The sequence below is a fragment of the Leptinotarsa decemlineata genome, unplaced genomic scaffold (genome assembly GCF_025532065.1).
Source record: "Leptinotarsa decemlineata unplaced genomic scaffold, Ldec_3_MD MMD2_tig00026314_RagTag_RagTag, whole genome shotgun sequence".
In the NCBI taxonomy this organism is placed as follows: domain Eukaryota; kingdom Metazoa; phylum Arthropoda; class Insecta; order Coleoptera; family Chrysomelidae; genus Leptinotarsa; species Leptinotarsa decemlineata.
This window is the reverse complement of record NW_027412684.1, coordinates 13,473,123-13,496,138: the sequence shown is the minus strand read 5'-3', so window position 1 is coordinate 13,496,138 and position 23,016 is coordinate 13,473,123. Positions and strand designations below refer to the sequence as shown.

At 32.4% G+C, this 23,016-nt stretch overlaps 1 protein-coding gene across 2 annotated transcripts in view; it reads right to left on the bottom strand.

Moving 5' to 3' along the window:
* Window positions 1-9,851: 9,851 nt before the first annotated feature.
* Window positions 9,852-23,016, bottom strand: part of LOC111514251 (UDP-glycosyltransferase UGT5) — a 46,857-nt gene continuing 33,692 nt past the window's right edge. The window contains exons 6-8 of one of the 2 annotated variants that reach the window (XR_012467122.1): window positions 22,425-22,641; window positions 13,873-22,291; window positions 9,852-13,818 (exon numbers count right to left, since the gene is read on the bottom strand). Coding sequence is in view for 1 of the 2 variants with exons in the window: in XM_074181620.1 (XP_074037721.1) it covers window positions 22,012-22,291; window positions 22,425-22,641 (497 nt within the window). In the remaining variant the exon portion in view is untranslated. Of the gene's footprint in view, window positions 22,292-22,424; window positions 22,642-23,016 lie in introns of both variants that reach the window. The other variant, XM_074181620.1, reaches the window with a different exon arrangement.

Here is a 23,016-nt window from a genome sequence, read left to right as displayed (position 1 = left end):
TTTTTTCAATTTATATTTTCTTCATTTATTGAATAAACAATTTGTTTTATACAAATGAATTTTTACGATATATTTTTTTAATACTACCAAAAAACAAAAACAACCATGTGTCACTTTTTGTTTAAAAAAATGTTTCTCTATTTTTAACAATTTTTTTAATATTTTTCTTTTTCTACACAGAAAGTGACACATGATTGTTTTTGTTTTTTTTTTGTAGTATTCAAATAAATATATATGGTAAAAAATTATTTATTCAAAACAAATTGTTTATTAAAAAAATAAAAAATAAAAATAAATATTTTAAAAAAGTTTTCTTCCAGAATATCAAAAAGAAATAGAAATTATGATTTGAAAAAAATCGTTCCATAATGTTCATATTTAGTAGCAAAATAAATTGTTAATCAACAAATTCGTTTTTAAGCAATACAACTTTTTTTCAAGAAACGATTTTGATTATTGAAATCATAATATTCATCACTGATAGAAATGCTTCCGGAAAATTTCAAATATCTTATGAACAATACATTTATTTATAACAATTTTTAAACAAATAGAGTTGAAAATTATGAAAAATAATTTTTATGTAACTTCAAATAATAAAATAAGAGCACGAATAAATTTGAATATTAAGAAAAAATCATTGCTTTGATTGAATTTTTCACTTATCACTAACAAAGTGGAAATTCATAATTCTTTAATTTTTTCAACGGAATTTTTTTTCGGAGGCTTTCAAGAAAAGTGAACAAAATTTAAAGTCATTAGTTTGAAAGTTTCGCCTCTAAATTAAAATTATAAATATTTTTAGGAAATGTTCTCCTCTTCAATAGTTCTCCTCTTCCATAGTCATCAGAGGGATTTGGTAGATGTAGATATGATTTTAAATAATACACCTCTGCCTATAAATAATAGCTGTAAATTCCTAGGATTATTCATTGACTCACATTTAGATTGGAAAGAACATTACAAGCTCCTGATTTTCAAACTTTCATCTCTCCACTATATGTTCAGGAATCTCAAAGTTGTTTTGACACAGCAACAATTAATAAACTTACACTACACACAAGTGGAAAGTCGACTGAGGTATGGTATTTGTCTATGGGTAGACTCTACACTGTCGAATAACGTCTTCATATCACAGAAAAAAATCATTAGGTGTATTGCTGGTGTGAAAAAAGACTATTCTTGTCAAGAAATCTTCAAAAGATTTGAAATTCTGATCTGTACAGATCTTTACATATTTGAAATCTGTATTTGTGTTCAAAAATAAGGATTTTTTTTTCATAAATGAAAATTTCCACGAATACAACACACGTCGTAAGGATGATTTACGATTACCACTCTCTAAACGCAAAATTTCCTATAAAGCTCCAGCTCGAATGGGGGCAAAGATTTTCAACAACTTACCTTCCTCTATCAAAAGCTCAAAACATGAACGTACTTAAAAAAAAAAACTCAAAGGATACCTGGTTGAGAAATGTCTATACTCTTCAAATGAATACTTTCAGCTTGAACTTTTATTTAATGTGAATCTGTTGTTGTAAGTAAGTCAATATTCTGTGTACTATGTATATGCATATTTATTATGTAAACATGTTTTTTGTAGTGTTGTATAATCCCTTATGTAATGTTATTTTCCTTTTGTACATTCCTTCATTTAAATCCCGACCGTACTATCCTGCGGTCGTAACCATGACTTTTTCTTATACAACTACTGTTGTCTTAAAGAAATAAAGTGATTTGATTTGATTATTTGATTCAAGGATCTCTTTTCAAATTTCGGATATCTTTAATATTCTCCGAGATATTTGCAAGAAACCAAACCCCTTTTTTTACCAAATTGTTCACAACTTACAATCATAATTTTCGGTGCCCTTGGACATAAGTTCCAAAAAAGGATCTTGTAACCCAGACTTTTATAGAGATTATCGCTAATCTTCATTTTATCAGAAAAGCGCTGCAAATCATTAGCCTATTTGAATAATCATAATTATTATTAAAAGATAATTCATAAAATGTCAATAGAATCGAAAGTTATCCAAATCAGTGATTTTAATTATAGAATATAGTGATGGTCTGTAATAATAACGATATGTTTCATTAACCAACAGTGAAAACATTCGCAGAATTTTTTTAAAATGACTTTGTAATAAAAATCATGTATTACAATTACAAACATAATTGTTCTGAATTTTTATTCCTATTGTTAACAAATAGACTGGTTTTCAATCGTATTTACAGATATTTTCATATGTTTATTTTCTGAAAATAATTTCAACCTATATCCGTTGAATACTTTTAATCTCAGGTGATAAAAATGTTTTAAATCCCAAATTTTTAAAATTTCGCCTTTAAACGAACACTTCCGTGTATATATATTCAAAATCCAATTACGAAACCGTGAATCGAGGGATTGTATCCGATTATACACTCGTCATTTGCCTATACAAAAATTTCAAAAATTGTGGATTCGTATACATTTCAACTGAATAAAACTTGAAACACTGGTTGTATAACTTTCGAATATGAATTTAATTGGTTCGGACTTCCATTGTCTAATATTATATAAAATGATTTGAAATCCCTAAAATAACTAATACAAATGAAACATTGAAAACAATAGCTGAAAATAACAATTATATTAATCAAAATAACCCTGAAATGAAATGACAGTGAAATAAAATACAAGTGAAAAATAGAACAATTCAATAAAAAATTAAAAGATTCCAAGTCGTCAAGTTACTTGGCTCAATTTGATTTTAATCCAGTAACTGTTCTCAAAGCTGAATGTACTATTAGATGTAGAGTGCTAAGAGTTTTAAAATATGTTTTTTTTTTTCGTTAAACAGCTATCGCACCCCTACGAACGACAACCCTAACACGGGTTGGACGATGCTGATATTGTCCAAAACAATGCTGATGAGGTGATAAGAGTCATGTTACGAAACTTCGAAGTATACCATTAAGAATGGTGCATACTTTTATAACGAATGTTTGGAGTACAAACTTAATGAAAACAAATTATGTTCGTGCTACCCAATTTTTAATAAAACCAGAATTTTTGATGTCTCATAATTTGATATTCATACACTTGTTTCGAAAGGATCTTATTTTTTTTTAGTTTACATTATCAGAAAGAACCTACATATATTTATTAAAAAATGTTATTTTAGTTATTTTCCCCCATTCTTCATTTATGACTTGATGACTGAGAAGTAGAAAGACAAAAACTTTTTTCACAAAATACCTCCGATTCTTTATAAACTTTTATCAAAAATACCAACTCCAAAACTTATAAATTTCCTTCAATTTTGTATGTAGTGTAACTATAACTTTTTCCAAACATGAAAGTAATAAAAAAGGCACCAATCATAACTTAAATCACCTTTATTTTCTACATAATCATAATTTTAAAAAATCAATAGAAGCTCTTTCAACATACGAATGAAAGAATATATTCAAAAAATTAATCACCATCTGAGAGTTTCATGTTTCTTATAGCTTGCCCAAAACCTTCAGACATGACATCTGTCTTTACAGTGACTCTGTTGCGATTTCCAGAACCTCGTGAAATGCATATATTTCCATAGTCTTTATTACAGCCTGCCCATTTAGATGCATTGATGCCCCTTCCCGTAGTTCCTAAAGAGGTCTTGGACCGGACGAGTTTCATAACTGGTGGGCTATCTCGTGGGCTGCATTGTTTTCTTTGAGCGTATAATCTCTGAAACACGTTCGAAGAATTAGTTTCCTGGCGGCTCCTTGTCAACATTTTGTCCAAATCCGGGGTAGAAGCCCTGTGAAGACGAGGTGTAAACGGTAAATCTACTGGTGCCTCTTCTTTCGAGCTGGATTTTCCTTTTGACACTTTTTTCTTAACCGGAGTGTTAGTACTGAAAGGTTTCAATATCCTTTCTTTTTGGTTGAGATTATTCTGTGCCACACGTCCTGTATTTATCACGGTTCTGCAATCTTGAGAAATCTTTCTCCCAGTACAGAGTCTTTCAAAAACATCATTTTGTGCCTTTAGGTTGACAATAGTGGAACCAGAAGAAATCGTTGGTCGCGGTTTCACCCCTCCTTGGTTAGTGTGTTCTGTCGTTACAGCTGGTAAACTTTTTGACTGTGGAACGGGTTTCTTTGGAATAGGAATCTTCGACCTTATGCTATCGGTTTTCTGTGTCGGGTTTAGGTTCTCGTGACTTTCTCTAACTTGTGACTCGATTTTGCGTAAAAGGTGCTTCACAACACCCATTTTCTTATCACCATTTGTTCTCTGTTGGTTTTTACAGAGCAAATCCAAGGTGTAGGCGGCAACAACTTTATTGTCGTAATGTCCTAAAATGCTTTCCATTTTATAAATATGTTGTACTCACTTCTACTTACAAACTGAAAATGATTTCCTTTTGCTAACTTGTACGTATTTATTGAAGATTTGGTAATTAGTTCGGAGTTGTACCTGATATGTTGTACCTAGCTGGTTCACTTGAATTTGCCAAATTTCTTGGAAAAGAATGTTCATACCTCATTTTCATTGACAAGAAATATACAAACCAACTGAAAGACGTATTTCCACCGGTAGACGTGTTTCTAATTTTTCTAGATGATGAGAAATTTTGAAATACATCAGACACTTGCTCTCTACCGTCATCTATTCTGAATTGAGAAGAATAATAAAAACTTTAAATTCTTCGTAAATGTTTCATTTGTGTTATGAATTCTACCGAATCTATTGAGAAACATTTGATACTTACCCAATTGAATAACACAAAAAAAACATTAAATCAATTTGAGAAACATCTATTCATTTTTTTGGGAAAGAAAGTTTTTGGCTTTCTACTACTCCATCTTGATACAAAAAAAAGATGTGGGAATGTTCCAAAAATTAATCACTCCTAAAAATATAACCCCTTCAAGTCATCTATTTATTCTTATCGCTTCGGGATATTTTACGGAAAATGACTGAAACTTTCATATACTTCAACAACGTGAAACCTTTTTAGCATGGTGTTCATGTTTCTTTATAAAATGACAATCAAGAAAATGTCCCACTTAGTCTCAGAATGTTTCTTAATTTTTTATCAGCTAATTAGAAAGTTCATAATGAAAGCGTGGAATTTTTTTTTTTATGATATATGCTAAACAAAAAGTTTTTTTCTGATAATTCTGATTGTTTTCAATTTCAGTTCTATTTTCCATTCCTTTTGTTTGAAAAATTATTATGAAGGAATGTTTATGAGATAATTGATCTTTTAATTTCCAAACATTGGCGCAAATAATACATGAAAAATCGTTCTTAAACAAATTTTTTCTATTGTATTGAATTTGAATAATTTTTTAACTTTCTATATTTGGAAGATAATATAAAAATTAGTTAATAATTTCTCAATGGGATATCGTATTGTGTTCCAATCTTTCGTATTCTGGGAAAATCTGTTTAAAATCTGTTTTTCCGGTAATCAGCTGTCGCCCCCTTATGAATGACAACTCTCAAAAGTTGAGAAACTTGTGCGAGCTAAGGACTAACGAGGTCTTACCTTTTAACGTGTGATTCCTAACACGGTTGCAGACTCGTCCCAGCTTTAACCAGATAAATTATCTCGAGAAAAATATCTGGTCGAGGCGGGAATCGAACCCACGAGTCGGACGCACTACCATCGCGGCCAATTCCACAACACAAATATTTTAAACATTTCCGTTTATAAATAATAAAATTTGTTTCATTGGATTTTTTTACAAAATGTTACATGGTTATTTCCATCAATTTTTTTATTACTTAGAAAATTAAATGTAAACGTCAATACACAATTTTTTTCAGAATAAGAAAGAGCAATGCCAAAATAGTGATTTTATTGTAAGAAATGATTCCTAAATATTGATAATTTCTGTCAAAAACATATATAAATGCGTTTAAGGGTAATTTTTCAAAAAGATTCTTGACTGAAAATCATAATAATAATAATATCTGTTACTTTTTCTAACAATTACAAAATTGCATAGGGTACGGTAATAAACAGAAAATAACTACAAATTAGACAAAAATTCATATACATAATAAATAATTTCACTGTAGGAAAACGCATTATTTTCAGAAGACACATTCCAATTTTGTGTCTTGAATTCTAATAGATTGTTTCCTTAACATTTCATGTAAGTAAACAAGAACCATTTTTCCAACCTGAAATATTGAGTGAGTTAAGAGTCACTTTCTATCTGGCGTATAGATTTTCATCGATAAAAAATATTTCAATAGAATTTTTAGAAAAATTCTTTTTGTTAACCAATGCATCTACTTACAACAAATTTTTGAACAATGAGAAGAGACAATTTAGGAATATAGTAGCTTTCATTAGTTAAAAATAAAAATTATCAAGATATTTGAAAAATATATTTTTCCATTCCTTGCCTATAACATTTGAATTATCTATTTGCACAACTTGTCAGAAGTAGTAAATCACTCTGGATGGTATTACTAGGAACGGAAAAACATATCATTCATAATTCTTATGAAAAAAAAAAAGGATTTAAATTACAATGTATAATAAAATAGGCCCAGATTATTTAAGATATAATAAATAGTTAATCCTTAATACCTGAATTCATCAGAACTGTAGAAAGTTATAAAATGAATAAGAAATGAAATATTGAAGAAACATTTGCTATCTTCCTGGAACTAGAAACCATGTTTCATATATATCTATCAGGTAGTTTTACCTAGGACCCATTTCAAAAATTATATGAATTTTCCATATCAACTAAAAGACATAAACCGCATTGACAAATGGAATAAAATTAATTGAAATAATTCAATAGTTCATTTTGTGAAGGTCTGACGTCAATTGAAAAAAAATCTCATTACTATCAAGTTTTTTACGCTGATGATACAAATTTTCCAAAAATTTGTTTTGAATACATATTGCCACACTTCTTTGGAAAATTAACTATAGAGAAAAGTCTCGAAATTTAATTTTTCAGTCACGCATATACGAATCTTCAATATATATTCATTCCGCTACTAATACTTATTCATTATGGAATATAATTCTCCACTGTTGCATATTAGGTGAAAGAAGCAGAAAAAAACAAATACAGGCTCTTCCCAAATCGATAACGTATTCAAGAAAAAATTTATTTAACAAACAAAGCAACCCAAACAGAGATATATGCATCATCAAAGTATGATCACTACGCACATTTGCATCTATTGAGTAAAATAAACAAGCTTCTTTGTGCTGGCCAATCAGATTCAACTGCAATCGGCTGGCGAAATTCATTGTTACAGTGTCGAAGTGTTCAGAAGTGGCGAGTGTTCAAAACCTTAACACGTTTTGTGGTTTACAAAACTGCAACGTGTGTTGCGGTTTCATAAACTGTAATGAAAATTTACAATAAAGTATTTCTTGAATAACTCAGGGAGCTGATTCTGAGGAAAAAAACCCTGATGAATGCATATCCTAAAATATATCGTTCAGGATACAACAGAATGTTACACTTCCAGAATTTCTTTAATTATATCATACACCTTGTATATTTAGGATGCTTTTTAGTCGAAACTTGACATACATCATTCTCTTTTCAATGTTGATGAAAACGCCTCTGAGGAACTATCAAACAATCTATAGGCTGATATCTTAAATCTTTCGACTCCAACTACTCTTTAGATTGAGGTAACTTCTGGTGGTAGCACTGTGTGAAGATAATATTTAACATAAATAGGCCCATGATCCAACTCTGACTATAGTTTGTGAAATAGACTTGGTGTAACAATATCGTTAGTGGCAGATTGAAATTTTCAAATTTTTGGTGAGAATAACCCAATTTTTGATGTAGTTTTATATCAAAATTTGATCTAGATATTTGAATTTTGGAAAGTTTATTACAAGAAATATTTTGTTGTGAATATTCAATACACGTTTTCAATATGGTAGTTGCACCATCAGATGCACAGTCCATAACACCGAGTTCAGAAAAATCAGATCCGAAAGAAACTCAAGATGCTGTTCCAGTTGATAATTCTTATCAAATCAAACATTCCCTAGAAGTAAAGTTCAAAAAAATAACTGTTAAAGAAATCATCAGAAATATAGTGTCAAGTTTACTTACGGGAAAAGTATATGAACCAGAGAATGTGAAAAAATGGACCATAGCAATAGCAAATGAAATCAATGATAAAGTGAAAGATTTGAAAATGAAGAGATACAAACATATCGTTCAAGTAATACTCGGTGAAAAAACTGGAGCTGGAGTCAAATCAGGTGTGAGGTGTCTTTGGGATTCAGACGTTGATAGTTTTACCAGTGAAATATTTACGAATGATACAATATTCTGTGTAACAACGGTTTTTGCAGTATATCTCTATTAATTTATTCAACTTATAATTTATTTATTTACTACTTTTATATTTTATTAAATAGTTTGATATAGACAAGGTTTTTATTAGTCGCTGACATCTAATAAAATATTTTTGCTGGAAATATGTCGAAAGAGACAAACGAAAAGCACTTTCCGCCAAGCGGAAACTGCCAAATCGTTGGAGTCGTCAGCAGTAAGGAAAACGATTTATATGAAGTCGAAACCACCGATAAGTTAGTGAAAATAGAAATTTCTAAAAAAGGACTATTTGCTATTATGAAAAGACTGATTTCTAGTGCTAGTGACTCGGATTCAAATGATGACACAAGAAACTCCATATCAGATGCTAAGACAAGAAACTTCATATCAGATGATGATTCTGACTCCGTCCACAGCGGTAACTTGAAACATGGAATGAACCTTCTAGATGATAGTGACTCGGATTCAGATGCTGAAGCAAGAGGCTCCGTATCAGATGCTGTCACAAAAGACTCTGTATCAGATGATGATTATGACTCAATTCACAGAATTGTGAATTATAGAATGAAACTTCTAGGTGATAGTGACTCGGGTTCAGATGTTGACACAAGAGGCTCCGAATCAGATGCTGAAACCTTTTCAGTATGGTGTTCATGTTTCTTTATAAAATGACAATCAAGAAAATGTCCCACTTAGTCTCAATATGTTTCTTAATTTTTTATCAGCTAATTAGAAAGTTCATAATGAAAGCGTGGAATTTTTGTTTTTTTTTGCAAACTAATGTTTGCAGGTTTCAGAAATGATTTATGCTGAACAAAAAGTTTTTTTCTGAAAATTCTGATTGTTTTCAAGTTCAGTTCTATTTTTCATTCCTTTTGTTTGAAAAATTATTATGAATTAATGTTTATGAGATAATTGATCTTTCAATTTCCAAACATTGGTGCAAATAATAATTTATAGATGAAAAATCTTTCTTAAACAAAATTTTGAATTGTATCGAATTTGAATTATCATTTAACTTTCTATATTTGGAATAGAATATAAAAATTAGTTGATAATTTCTCAATGGGATATCGTATTGTGTTCCAATCTTTCGTATTCTGGGGAGAATCTGTTTAAAATCTGTTTTTCTGGTAATCAGCTGTCGCCTCCTTACGAAAGACAACTCTCAAAAGTTAAGAAACTTGTGCAAGCTAAGGACTAACGAAGTCTTACCTTTTAACGTGTGATTCCTAACATGGTTGCAGAATAATTCCAGATTCAACCAGATAAATTCTGTCGAGAAAAATATCTGGTCGAGGCGGGTATCGAACCTACGGCCTTCCAATCGTGAGTAGGGCGCACTACCACCGCGGCCAATTCCACAACACACATCTTTTAAACATTTCCGTTTATAGATAATAAAATTTGTTTCATTAGATTTTTTACAAAATGTTACATGGTGATTTCCATCAATTTTTTTATTACTTAAAACATTAAATGTAAACATCAATACACAATTTTTTCAGAATAAGAAAGAGCAATGCCAAAACAGTGATTTTATTGTAATAAACAGAAAATAACTACAAATTAGACAAAAATTCATATACATAATAAATAATTTCACTGTAGGAAAACGCATTATTTTCAGAAGACACATTCCAATTTTGTGTCTTGAATTCTAATAAATTGTTTCCTTAACATTTCATGTAGGTAAACAAGAACAATTTTTCAAACCTGAAATATTAAGTGAGTTAAAAGTCACTTTCTATCTGGCGTATACATTTTCATCGATAAAAAATATTTCAATAGTGTTTTTAGAATAATTATTTTTGTTAACCAATGCATCAACTTATAACAAATTTTTGAACAATAAGAAGAGACAATTTAAGAATATAGTAGCTTTCATTAGTTGAAAATAAAAATTATCAAGATATTCAAAAAATATATTTTTCCATTCCTTGCTTATAAGATTCGAATTAACTATTTGCACAACTTGTCAGAAATAGTTGATCACTCTGGATGGTATCACTAGGAACGGAAAAACATATCATTCATAATTCTTATGAAAAAGAAAGAGGATTCAAATTACAATGTATAATGAAATAGGCCCAGATTATTTCAGATATATTGAATTATTAATCCTTAATCTCTGAATTCATCAGAACTGTAGAAAGTCATAAACGGAATAAGAAATGAAATACTAAAGAACCATTTGCTATGTTCCTGGAACTAGAAACCATGTTTAATATATATCTATCAGGTAATTTTACCTAGGACCCATTTGAAAAATTAGATGAATTTTCGATATCAACGAAAAGACAAAAACCGCATTGACAAATGGAAAAAAATCAATCTAAATAATTCAATAGTTCATTTTGTGAAGGTCTTACGTCAATTAAAAAAATATCTCATTACTATCAAGTTTTTTCACGCTGATGATACAAATTTTCCAAAAATTTATTTTGAATACATATTGCCACACTTCTTTGGAAAATTAACTATAGAGAAAAGTCTCGAAATTTAATTTTTCAGTCACGCATATACGAATCTTCAATATATATTCAATCCGTTACTAATACTCATTCATTATGAAATATAATTCTCCACTGTTGCATATTAGGTGAAAGAAGCAGAAAAAAACAAATACAGGCTCTTCCCAAATCGATAACATATTCAAGAAACAATTTATTTAATGAACAAAGTAACCCAAACAAAGATATATGCATGATCAAAGTATGATCACTACGCACATTTGCATCTATTGAGTAAAATAAACAAGCTTCTTTATGCTTGCCAATCAGATTCAACTGCAATCGGCTGGCGGAATTCATTGTTACAGTGTCGAAGTGTTCAAAAGTCGGAGTATTCAAAACCTCAACACGTGTTGTGGTTTACAAAACTGCAAAGTGTGTTGCGGTTTCATAAACTGTAATGAAAATTTACAATAAAGTATTTCTTGAATAACTCAGGGAGCAGGTTCTGAGGAAAAAACCCTGATGAATGCATGTCCTAAAAAATATCGTACAGGATATAACAGAATGTTACACTTCCAGAATTTCTTTGATTTTATCATACACCTTGTATATGTGTATGTCAAGTATTTTCAATATTGGTGAAAACGCCTCTGAGGAACTATTTAACAATTTATGGGATGTTATTTTATCAAACCTTTTCGTTTTTTCTTGGGACATTTTATAAGTTGTTGGTACATGTAATTGGTCTATAAATGAATACAGTTCTTTGTTTCTAATCGTTCATTGTCTAGGAAAAAATCTTCATGGCATTTAAATTCTCCATATTACATTGTGAACCTTTTTTGTGCATGATTCTGTTTGGATTCCGAAATGAACTGAATAAGAAATGATATTTTCTGAGAAATTCAATAAGCACAAGTAACTGTTTGGGTGAATTTTTTCTATAGCTTTGTAAAGAGTTTGTCTTGAATCAGACTTATTTTTTTTTTAATTGTTTACTTCGATGGAGAAATAGGAAGCTGAAAAGGATTTTTTCCAAAATATATACTTTTTTAATCTATTAAAGAATAAAATGGAAATACTTTTCACATATTATTTTCTGTAACAAAATATTATTTTCCCTTCTAGCAATTTAACGGCCTACGTTCAATTCATCATTTGATTCGTAATCAGTCCAATGAAAAACTTAGCGTGAGCAAAAATAATAAAATTATATATCTCCATAATCCTGAAACGACAATTAATTTATTATTGATATTTTATTGTTATTAAAGCTTATTTTGTCTACTAATCGCCGAGTTAATATCTGCATTAGTTTCGTATTCATCAACTAACCATTACATAGATTTTATTGTCCACAGGTATGTCACACAATATCGAAGGAATAGGCTGATATCTTAAATCTTTCGACTCCAACTACTGTTTAGATTGAGGTAACTTCTGGTGGTAGCACTGTGTGAAGATAATAGTTAACATAAATAGGCCCATGATCCAACTCTGACTATAGTTTGTGAAATAGACTTGGTGTAACAATATCGTTAGTGGCAGACAGTTTGGAATTTTCAAATATTTGGTGAGAATAACCCAATTTTTGATGTACTTCTATATCAAAATTTGATCTAGTTTGATATAGAAGAGGTTTTTATTAGTCGCGGACATCTGATAAAATATTTTTGCTGGAAATATGTCGAAAGAGACAAAGGAAAAGCATTTTCCGCCAAGCGGAGACTGCCAAATCGTTGGAGTCGTCAGCAGTAAGGAAAACGATTTATATGATGTCGATACCAGCGATAAGTTTGTGAAAATAGAAATTTCTGAAAAAGGACTATATGCTATTATGAAAAGAATGATTTCTAGTGATAGTGACTCGGATTCAAATGATGACACAAGAAACTCCATATCAAATGCTAAGACAAGAAACTTCATATCAGATGATGATTCTGACTCCGTCCACAGCAATAATTCGAAACATGGAATGAACCTTCTAGATGATAGTGGCTCGGATTCAGATGCTGACGCAAGAGGCTCCGTATCAGATGCTGAGACAAGAGGCTCCGTATCAGATGCCGTCACAAAAGACTCCGTATCCGATGATCATTATGACTCAATTCACAGAAGAATTGTGAATTATAGAATGAAACTTCTAAATCATAGTGACTCAGATTCAGATGCTGACGCAAGAGGCTCCGTATCAGATGCTGAGACAAGAGGCTCCGTATCAGATGCCGTCACAAAAGACTCCGTATCCGATGATCATTATGACTCAATTCACAGAAGAATTGTGAATTATAGAATGAAACTTCTAAATCATAGTGACTCAGATTCAGATGCTGACGCAAGAGGCTCCGTATCAGATGCTGAGACAAGAGGCTCCATATCAGATGCTGTCACAAAAGACTCTGTATCAAATGATGATTATGACTCAATTCACAGAAGAATTGTGAATTATAGAATGAAACTTCTAGGTGATAGTGACTCGGTTTCAGATGTTGACACAAGAGGCTCCGAATCAGATGCTGAAACAAGAGACTTCGTATCAGATGCCGTCACAAAAGACTCCGTATCAGATGATCATTATGACTCAATTCACAGCAGAATTGTGAATTATAGAATGAAACTTCTAAATCATAGTGACTCGGATTCAGATGCTGACGGAAGAGGCTCCGTATCAGATGCTGTCACAAAAAACTCCATATCAGATGATGATCATGACTCTATTCACAGCAGAAATAATTATTATCGAATGAAACTTCTGGATGATAGTGACTCGGATTCAGAAGCAGACTCACGAGACTCCATATCAGATGCTGACACGAAAAACTTCGTATTAGATGATGATTCTGACTCCGTCCACAGCAGTAACTTGAAACATGGAATAGAACTTCTACTTGATAGTGACTCGTATTCAGATGCACACACAAGAAACTCCATATCAGATGCTAAGACAAGATACTCTATATCAGATGCTAAAACAAAAGACTCCGTATCAGATGTAGACACATGGGAGACCATATCAGATGCAAGCCTAAAAGACCTCGTATCAGATGTAGACACATGGGAGACCATATCAGATGCAAGCCTAAAAGACCTCGTATCAGATGCTGGCACAAAATATTTCGTATCAGATGATGGTTATGGCTCCATTAACAGCAGAAATGTGGATTATGGGATAGAAGTTATAGGTGATAGTGAGTGGGATTCAGATGCCAACACAAGAGATTCCGTATCAGATGCTCACGCTAGAGGCTCTGTATCAAGTGCAGACACAAGAAATTCCGTATCAGATGATGATTATGACTCCATCCACAGCAGAAATGTAAACTATGGAATACAACTTCTAGGTGATCGTGACTCGCATTCAGATGATGACACAAGAGGCTCTGTATCAGATGTTGGCACAAGGAACTTCGCATCAGATGTTGACAGAAGAGACTCCATATCAGATGCTAGCACAAGAGACTCTATATCAGATGATGATTCTGACTCCATCCACAACAGTAATTTGAATTATGGAATACGACTTGTAAGTGTTGCAATAATATCAATATGGTGTATAACAAGTATGTATTTCTGAAATAAATATATTTGTCCAAAATTTGTATTTCTGTTGTTAAAAACAAGACAGGTTTTCAATTTATCTTATCTACGAATATTCTGAAGTTTGGATTTTGGAAGTACTTTTTTTGAGTTTACTTCAGCGTTTTCTTGAAAATAATTATAATCTAATCCCATATTTGCAGTCCCAAAATTTTGCCTTTGAGCAAACACTTTCAAGGTTCAAGGTGGAATTTTGAGACCGTAAATCAACACATTCCAACCGATTGAAAACTTCAAAACTTCTTTGACATCTGTCGAAGAAGTAAAGAAATAAGCTCTCAAAAAAGGAATAACTGCGTATATATTGGAATTTTTATCCATTTCTGAAGACGGAGGCAGATTTTGGCCTCCGAAACGTAAAAGATAAGTATTATTTCTTAATAATTTTTTTGATAGGCAAAATTGTTAAATACGACAAGTTACTGATAAATAGAAGATTTTTCTTTGTGAAAAATACTTTGATTTTTACGCAGTAACTTATCGGGGTAAACTAAAAAGTTTGCCCTTCTACACTTGTATAAAGTTCTCCATTATAATTTTTATATTTTTTCAGATTGTGGAAGGTAACAATTACTCAAACAATTTACTTTTTCAATAATTTTATCTATACACCTTCCATTCTTTCACATTTCTAGCAAGTCATTCTGTTAAATTTCTCTTCTGAAAAATTTATTTTGTCAATTAAAAGATTGTTGATTTTTTCTTTCTCTGATATGATTTTCTTGTCGATTATACATTTTTTCAATAAAGAATTTTCCTCTTAGTTTATTGAACTTTTTTAATACCGAAACATTCATAGCTGAAGATGGACCACATTCTTCTTTATCTTGAGTACAAATTTTGTAATTATCCAACACAGCTCTTTGGCTATTTGTGACTGTATTGTCAGGGTATTTTGGAGATTTATATTTCACATAGTTTTCTGAGTCACTGAGATCACTCCCAATTCACTAGTTTTCTCGAATTATGCTTTTCATTTGTATTATCAATTTGTATAACATTTACAGGGCTACTTTTTCACTTTTTGAAGTTTCTGTCACTCTTCTTCTTTCATTAATTTTCGCCATAAATTACACAGAGCTTGTTTAAATTTTATAAAGAGCAGTTGGAAGGGCTCATAACGTCAATGACTTCCAACTATTATGTATTGAATTTTACCCTAATTTTCTTATAAGTTTTGAGAAAACTGCGAATTGTCAAAGTTTTACTTTATAGAAATAGCAAATCGTTAAATGAACCTAGTTATCAATTTTTCAAATATCTACTTGAAATAACTTTGTCGAATTCACATAAAACTGACAAATTGCAACTGCTTGACATTTGTTTATTATTTTAAATCTAAATTCTGAAAAGTTTTGTCACAGCAGCTCACTTATTGCCGGAAGTATTCAGTTTCTTCCTTATGATTTCAGTTGTAGGAATCTCATTGCTTTTGTAACAGTCGTATATTCCTTTTTATTCAATGAATTTATTAGATGAACATCTAAAGGTTTTGGTAATTTTACGTACAGTTGAGAAAGGAATTTCGGTCAAATCTGATGTTGCTTGTAATAGTTTGTTTCCCTCGAAACCATAGTTGAAATGTAGATTCTTATATACATTGAAACATACTCTCAGTGTTCAATTATTCAAATGTATCCGAATCTCATTCACTGGTATCTCTTTTTCGCATTGTTCACCATCTCTATTGGAATCACTAGACTGGAAAAAGTCGGTGTTGTTATTTCACTCATTATTATTATTAGTACTCGTCCAAGAACGCCACATTTTAAACAGAAAGCAAAAATTTTAAGTTATTCGAATTTCCTGAACTGAACACGACAGCGATAACGTTCCCCGATTCCCCCGATTCGTCACCGTAACATGACTTTAAATTCAATTTTATGACTCTTCAGCCACTCATAAATCTCAGTTAGTAAAAATTGTCCAATACAAACCGCCAAGTTTACAGTCGACGTGGACTAGTTCGCTGCCGGTTCATTTCTATGTATTGTTTTTTTTTTGCCTTTGAGAGTGCCGCCAACTTTAAATGTACACAATATCATTTACTCCGACTATACTAGAAATGATTCCTCTTCACATACATTTTGTCAGACCTTGATATTTTATTCCCTTCAAAAGTTATTCCAGAGATATAACGAATTCACTTTCTTTATTCCATTCGTGAAATTGTTGAACGTGGACCGTTGAAACATTTCCAATTAACCTTTTTGTTCAAAGCGTCAGAAAGGTTGAGAGAATTACAAAAACCGGCCCTGTCTTTTCATTTATCGTAATGTTTTCTTCATTCAATGTCCGTTTATAATCCCCTGCCCGTTAAACAACACTAATTAGCCAAATTAAGCTCGTAGCCCTTGCACGAAGACATTTGGAAATATGGCTATCTCCGGCCCAAAGATTCCTAAGATTGGAATACCGTAATTAGTGGTAGCTGAAAGCTTTGAATTTCCACTGTTCTCGGGGCACGTTTTAATGAATAGACTGTGGCAACTGGAGTGGAATTGCACTACAAAGGAACAATTATCAAAGAAGTAATATCTATTAAAGGAACTGCTGTTTCTGAAACTTTCACAATGTCGATGTCGTCTGCTTTTTATGTTCCACGAAAATGCGCCTGAATTGTTGCGAGCCATATTACAGAGCAGTTTGAGATTATTTGACCCTTCCTCAAATTCAAAAATTTCTGGTAATGAAGACTATCTTTCACGGGTCTGTTCTTCAAAAAGTGGACGCATGACAATTTGATAGGATTTTTCAGTGACTCGAAAATACAACATCAATTCATCAACTAATACAATTATGTAACTGGTTAAATTTGCATGTTATCGCTTCTGTGTAATTTATAAGACAAGAAAATAATCTTGAACTTCTTTTACCTCAAATTCTTCAATCCTTTTTTTAATAATGTTCACTCTTCAATGATTCATTGCTGCTACGAGCACATTCCAGGGTTGTTTTTCAAATCAAATCAAAATATACTCTATTATCAGAGGATTTTGCATCCCATTGACGAAGATTTGTAAGTAAAAATATAAAGACAACTAATGGTGTATAGATAAAAACTGGTAATTTACAAAAATTTGAATGAAACAAGTACAAATACAATAAAAATAAAATGGGAATACACGTTTAATGATTCAATAAAATACTCTTGTAGGGTCTATCAGCTAGTAAATTTCTAACTGCTTTCTTGAATGATACGTTGGTTAGATTTGTACACCTTATACCTATAGTCCGTTCATAATTTGTTGATAGCTCACTGCAAGTTTGACCCTCATTAGAGAACTGAAATACAGAGAGGACAGCTAATATGATATAATAACAAAAATCAAACTAAAACTGGCTGTTAAGTTCTCGGATTTCCCCTATGTATATAGTTATTAATTAAGCATATATCAAATTGTAGTTCTCTTGTTTGCATCACCCCGTATATATATAGTTGCTCGCGCCAATCGTCAAGGGGACTAGCCAAAATATTGCTCTCCGCGATGGACGGACAAAAAAAGGACAGTGATAGTATGAATGAGAAAACGGTGTGCTACAGTGTATCGAGAGATTAAGGTGCCGATTTACGTGTACTCACTCATACCCACAAAGCAATCAACCCCTTACAGTCCACTATTAGCTACTGATTGGGCGGATGCATCCCCTTTACCCGGAAGCTGCAGAGTAAGAGCAGGTTAGGTGAAAACCTTTGACGATTCAATCCGACATTTGGGGATACATATCAAACTCAATCAATTCCGCAACACTGGCAGTTTAAGATATTTTCGACTAACCCACCTTGTACCTGAAGAAATACAATACAGCTATAAAACTTTTAATTCGATTATGTAGGTATTTTGAGTGGAAATGAGTGACCAGTGTCGTAGAGTATATGATTAAAACATTAGTTACTTTAAATAAATAAATATATTAATATTCTTGAACTGTAGGTACTGTAAACTGTATTTTTATTTTAAAAAAATTTCTTTATTTCATTCAAAAATAATAAGTTACTCGCAATTTGTAAAAGATACATTTATTTAATCAATACCTATTTTTAAATGAAATAAACTACGATTACTTACAAAACTATTCAAATTCAAAATAAACAGGATCATCTTCGGAATCCGAGTTGTCTTGCAGGTTAATAATTAGCGGTTGTGTCTCTACAGTCGCATCAATTATATTGTCAAGATCCCACATTTTTTGTTCTTCTTCTATTGCATGTCTTACTGCATCTCGCCAATTTTGTTCTGTAATATGTTGTAAAGACTCATATAACAATTCACGTACAGCTTGTATTTTATATGACGTATTTTTTCTAGCCACATAGCTTTTCATTTGTTCCCAAATGAGTTCAATTGGATTTAATTCGCAGTGGTAGGGTGGAAGTCTAAGGACTGTGATGTTTCGTCTTTCCGCCATTTTGTCAACTACGTATTTCTTGAACTTAGATTTGTGTTGCCGGGCAATTTTTGAAAGTTCTGCTTTAACCATTCCATCTTCGTAAGGCAGCCAGTCCGCAGCCAGTCAATGATATCCTGTTTCTTCCACGCAGTCGTTGGAAGTCTTTCAACTAGTCGTGAATAATAAGGTGCATTATCTAATACTATAATTGAGTATGGTGGTATATGTTCAATCATCTGCTCAAAATACTCTTCGAAAACATCAGCTGTCATCTCCTCGTGATAGTCTTTTGTGCTTTTGGATTCAAATTCCAACAAACCATGCTTAGCAAATCCTTTTTCACTGCCAATGTGAGAAACTATTAATCTACTGCCTTTACCAGAGGGTGGGGAAATACCAGTAGACCAACCTTCCATAAAGGCTTGCCTGGGGCTTGATATATTTTTATCTGTCCAAATTTTTGTGAGAGTATGACCTGCGTTTACCCACGTTTCGTCCTGATAGTAAATTGGCCTTCCTTCAGCCCGAAATTTTCGTATAGATCTTAGATACTTTCTTCTCCAACATATTATCTCTTCCCGGTCAATCAAAAGTGATTTTCGGTCTGATTTCTCCCACCGGAAATTTAATTCTTTTAAAACTTGCCACAATTTGGTTCGTCCGACAGGAGGCAAATTCGGGTCGTCTCTAACTTCTTGTAAAATTTTGTTTAAGTTGGGTATTTCTTTTTTGTAAAAAAATTCGTGAATTTTCCTTCGAATACCATTTTTGGCAAATTCATCAATTTCAATAGGTTTTCTCCCCCTCTTTAAGTATTCGTTTGTATTTGGGTTAGCTATACCTTTTTTTTCTTTCTGATAGGAACCTATATATTGTTGACTCCCCTACGCCCGTCATGTTGGCACAACTCTTGATTATGTTCTGAACAGTGTTTGTGGGATTCTGAGAAACCAGAGCATCGTGAACGTTCAAAACAATAGTCTTCTCTCTTGGTGAATAGACAGACTTACTGACTGTACGCAACAGTACCGGTGTAAAACTTGATGATGTTGATGATGATGACGAAGCCATCGCAAGCAATCAAACAAAACAAGCAGGAACGAAAGGTACGTATATGTTTGTAGGAATATGAAAAAAAGTTACTCACGCACTGCACAAAATTCGCAAAATAAATATTAGAAACGTTAATTACTGCCGTAGACGCCGAAACACCAACGAGCCGTAAATTAAATGCGATTAAAAAATGTACTAAACCAAAAATTATTTTCGTTCGTAACAACTTCACCCTTTCAAGGCAAGTTTCGAATATAAACTGAAGCTTTATATTTAATGAACAAACACCTCAGGAACCTCCGCCTATGATTTTACGAGTTTTACGACCGTTTTATGACTTGGGCCCTCATTTTGTGCTATCGACAAATTATGAACGGACTATAGTGGTAAATGATTGAATAATTTTCCACCTTTATAAAAAATGTAATCCTTGATTAATGTTGAGTTAGGTACGGAAAGTCTGATATTAAATATAGTATTACGAGTAGCATAAGAAGAAGAAACAAAGTCAAACTCCGTTTTATGTTTATACACCAAACGTAGTTTCAAGAATAAACAGTACAACGACAGTTGAAATCTTATTGACCTCAAAATACTTTCTGCATGATTCCCTAGGTTTGACTTCACAGAGACACCTCACTGCTCTTTTTTGCAATATCAACACAGAAGAGAGAAGGGATGCACTCCATGTTCCCCAAAATTGTATTCCATATCTTATTTGGGACTCAATTAAAGCATAGTAAACCGTTTTTGCTCTGTGAAAACCTAACTCATTAGAAACCATCCTCACTGCATAACATCTGGAGGAAATTTTACTCTTTTCTCTACTGAGTTATATCATCCGCGAAGAGAGTAAATCTGCAAGATCATTAAATCATTATATATATAACAAAAACAGAGCTGGACCTAACACAGAACTCTGTGGCACACCAGATGTAATTGCCCTGCTTTCTGAGAAGTCTGATGTTCCGACCATTTGACTTCGACCTGAGAGGTACAATTCAAACCAACTGTACGTCACCCCTCTGCAGAGGTGATAAAACTAGTTTGATCTTCTTTTTGAAGATGATCACTTGGTGATCGAAACACGTGTCGAGGTGTTAAAATAACGATAACGGTGTTGGGAAAAAACTCCAGTAATATTCATTATGCAAGCAGCTCAATCATTTGGTTTATGTCTGTCAATAGAATTTTAATGTTGTCCCTGTTCATATGTTCACCATCTGTTCACTACTTTAGACTTTCTAATTCCTAATGGTCTAGAGTTGTCATCATTTGACTACGTAATACGGAATAGTGTGAAAATAACTATGCTAAAAGTGAGGATGTAGGGTATACAGGTCACGAAATACTGTCCATATGAAGGACACCTGAACAAAAAAGGGTTGTAAAACAGTTACTTCGGCAGCAGACAAAATGCTTAGTGATTTTAATATTATGACCCGACACATTTTGTCTTGCAATATCTATTAACGTAACATTTCTAGGATATTTTCATTTTTTATTGTAGGGGAGTTGAATACCCATAAATGTCAAAATTATTGGCGTAAGGTATTGTGAATCTATTTGAGAGGTGGAGTCCCACATGTCTGGAAACTATTCACATTTTCACTCTACTCAGTTACGAACTGAGACTTGTCTGTTTTCACGAGGGGAAGATCAAACTGGTCTTCCTCTTGAAGATGATCACTTGGTGATCGAAACACGTGTCGAGGTATTGAAATAATGGTGTGGTGTTGGGAAAAAACTCCAGTAATAGACAAAACTAAATGATAACTGTGATAGTAATCGACGAAAATCATAGATGTATCGATTTTTGTTGAAAATCATAATAGTCTGCCATTCAGTAAATGGCGAAGTTTTATAGGATATGAATTAGAAAATGATGAAATTAAAATTTTATATAAGTATTACGAACTCATTGGTGAATATATTTTCACACTTTTGTTGTCGAGCTCATTGAAAGAAATGTAAGAACCCTCAGTTACTTTATTTATACGAAGCACTGCCGAAAGCTAATAAATTTCTACAATTCGAAATGACAAGAGTCGTAAATTGAAAGGGATAGATTGATTTTTGGAGTCATTGTGTTGTTATGTAGGTATATTTATGTACCTATTCTTAACTTTTTTTCTACTATTTCTCCTACTTCGATCACACTATTGAAATCTTTGCACTGACCGCTTCAGGACTTCTTTACTTTTGTTTCCTTTCTAAAAATTCTTTTCAATACGAATCTGGCCATAAAATACACTACATACAAGAGAGCAAATACTACGGCTAATAAAAACGCTATCACATCCAACAGTAAATATTTATAAAATGGCATATCCACCGCTGCAGTTCTTATATGGGGAGCTCCTTTATATTTAGCTACATATTCGATCCAATATACGGCTGTATCCATTGGAGACAAAGGTCTATCTTTGAATCTTTCCGATAGTGCAGATGCGCTATTCTTCAACCTGGAACAAATATAAATATATTCGAATGAAACCGTACCAGTAAAAACAATGGTAACTTACAGAACACCATTTCTGGAAGTTACCATTGTACCAAACTAAAAGAAATTTCACACTGTTTCTGGAAACAACTTACTCTGTGCTCAAGAGTCTTTTCAAAGCTTCTAGTACATTATCTTCCATCGCTCGATGAAAATCAAACATGAATCCACCACCTACAGCTTCCAGAGCTTTCACATTTGTGAATTGATCGCCAAATTGTGGAACAGCCATGATGGGTACCCCGGAATGAACAGCTTCTAAGGTACCCAGAAGACCTCCATGGGAAATGAAACCTTTCAGGTTAGGATGAGCTGAAAATCCAAAAGTTTTCAATAGTAACGTTCAAAAATTTTGAAATAAAGATGGTCTGAAAAGATACAAGACATTTTTTTTAAATTTGTTTCAACGTAGTCTCCTTTTAACTCTACATATTCTTCCGGGGATGCTTCCATCTGTGTAACCCGTCCAAATAGTACTCGGCGTTCATCTCTGCAAAATAATTGTTCAATTGCCTCTTCATTTGACAAAAATATACAGGGTGTTAATTAAGTACGTACCATAAATCTAACAGACGATTCTTTAGGTAATTTCAAGACGAAATGTTCATATAAACGGAACGAAATGTTCATATAAACGAAACGAAATGTTCATATAAACATGGATCCGCAAATCCATTGTTCTCAAGA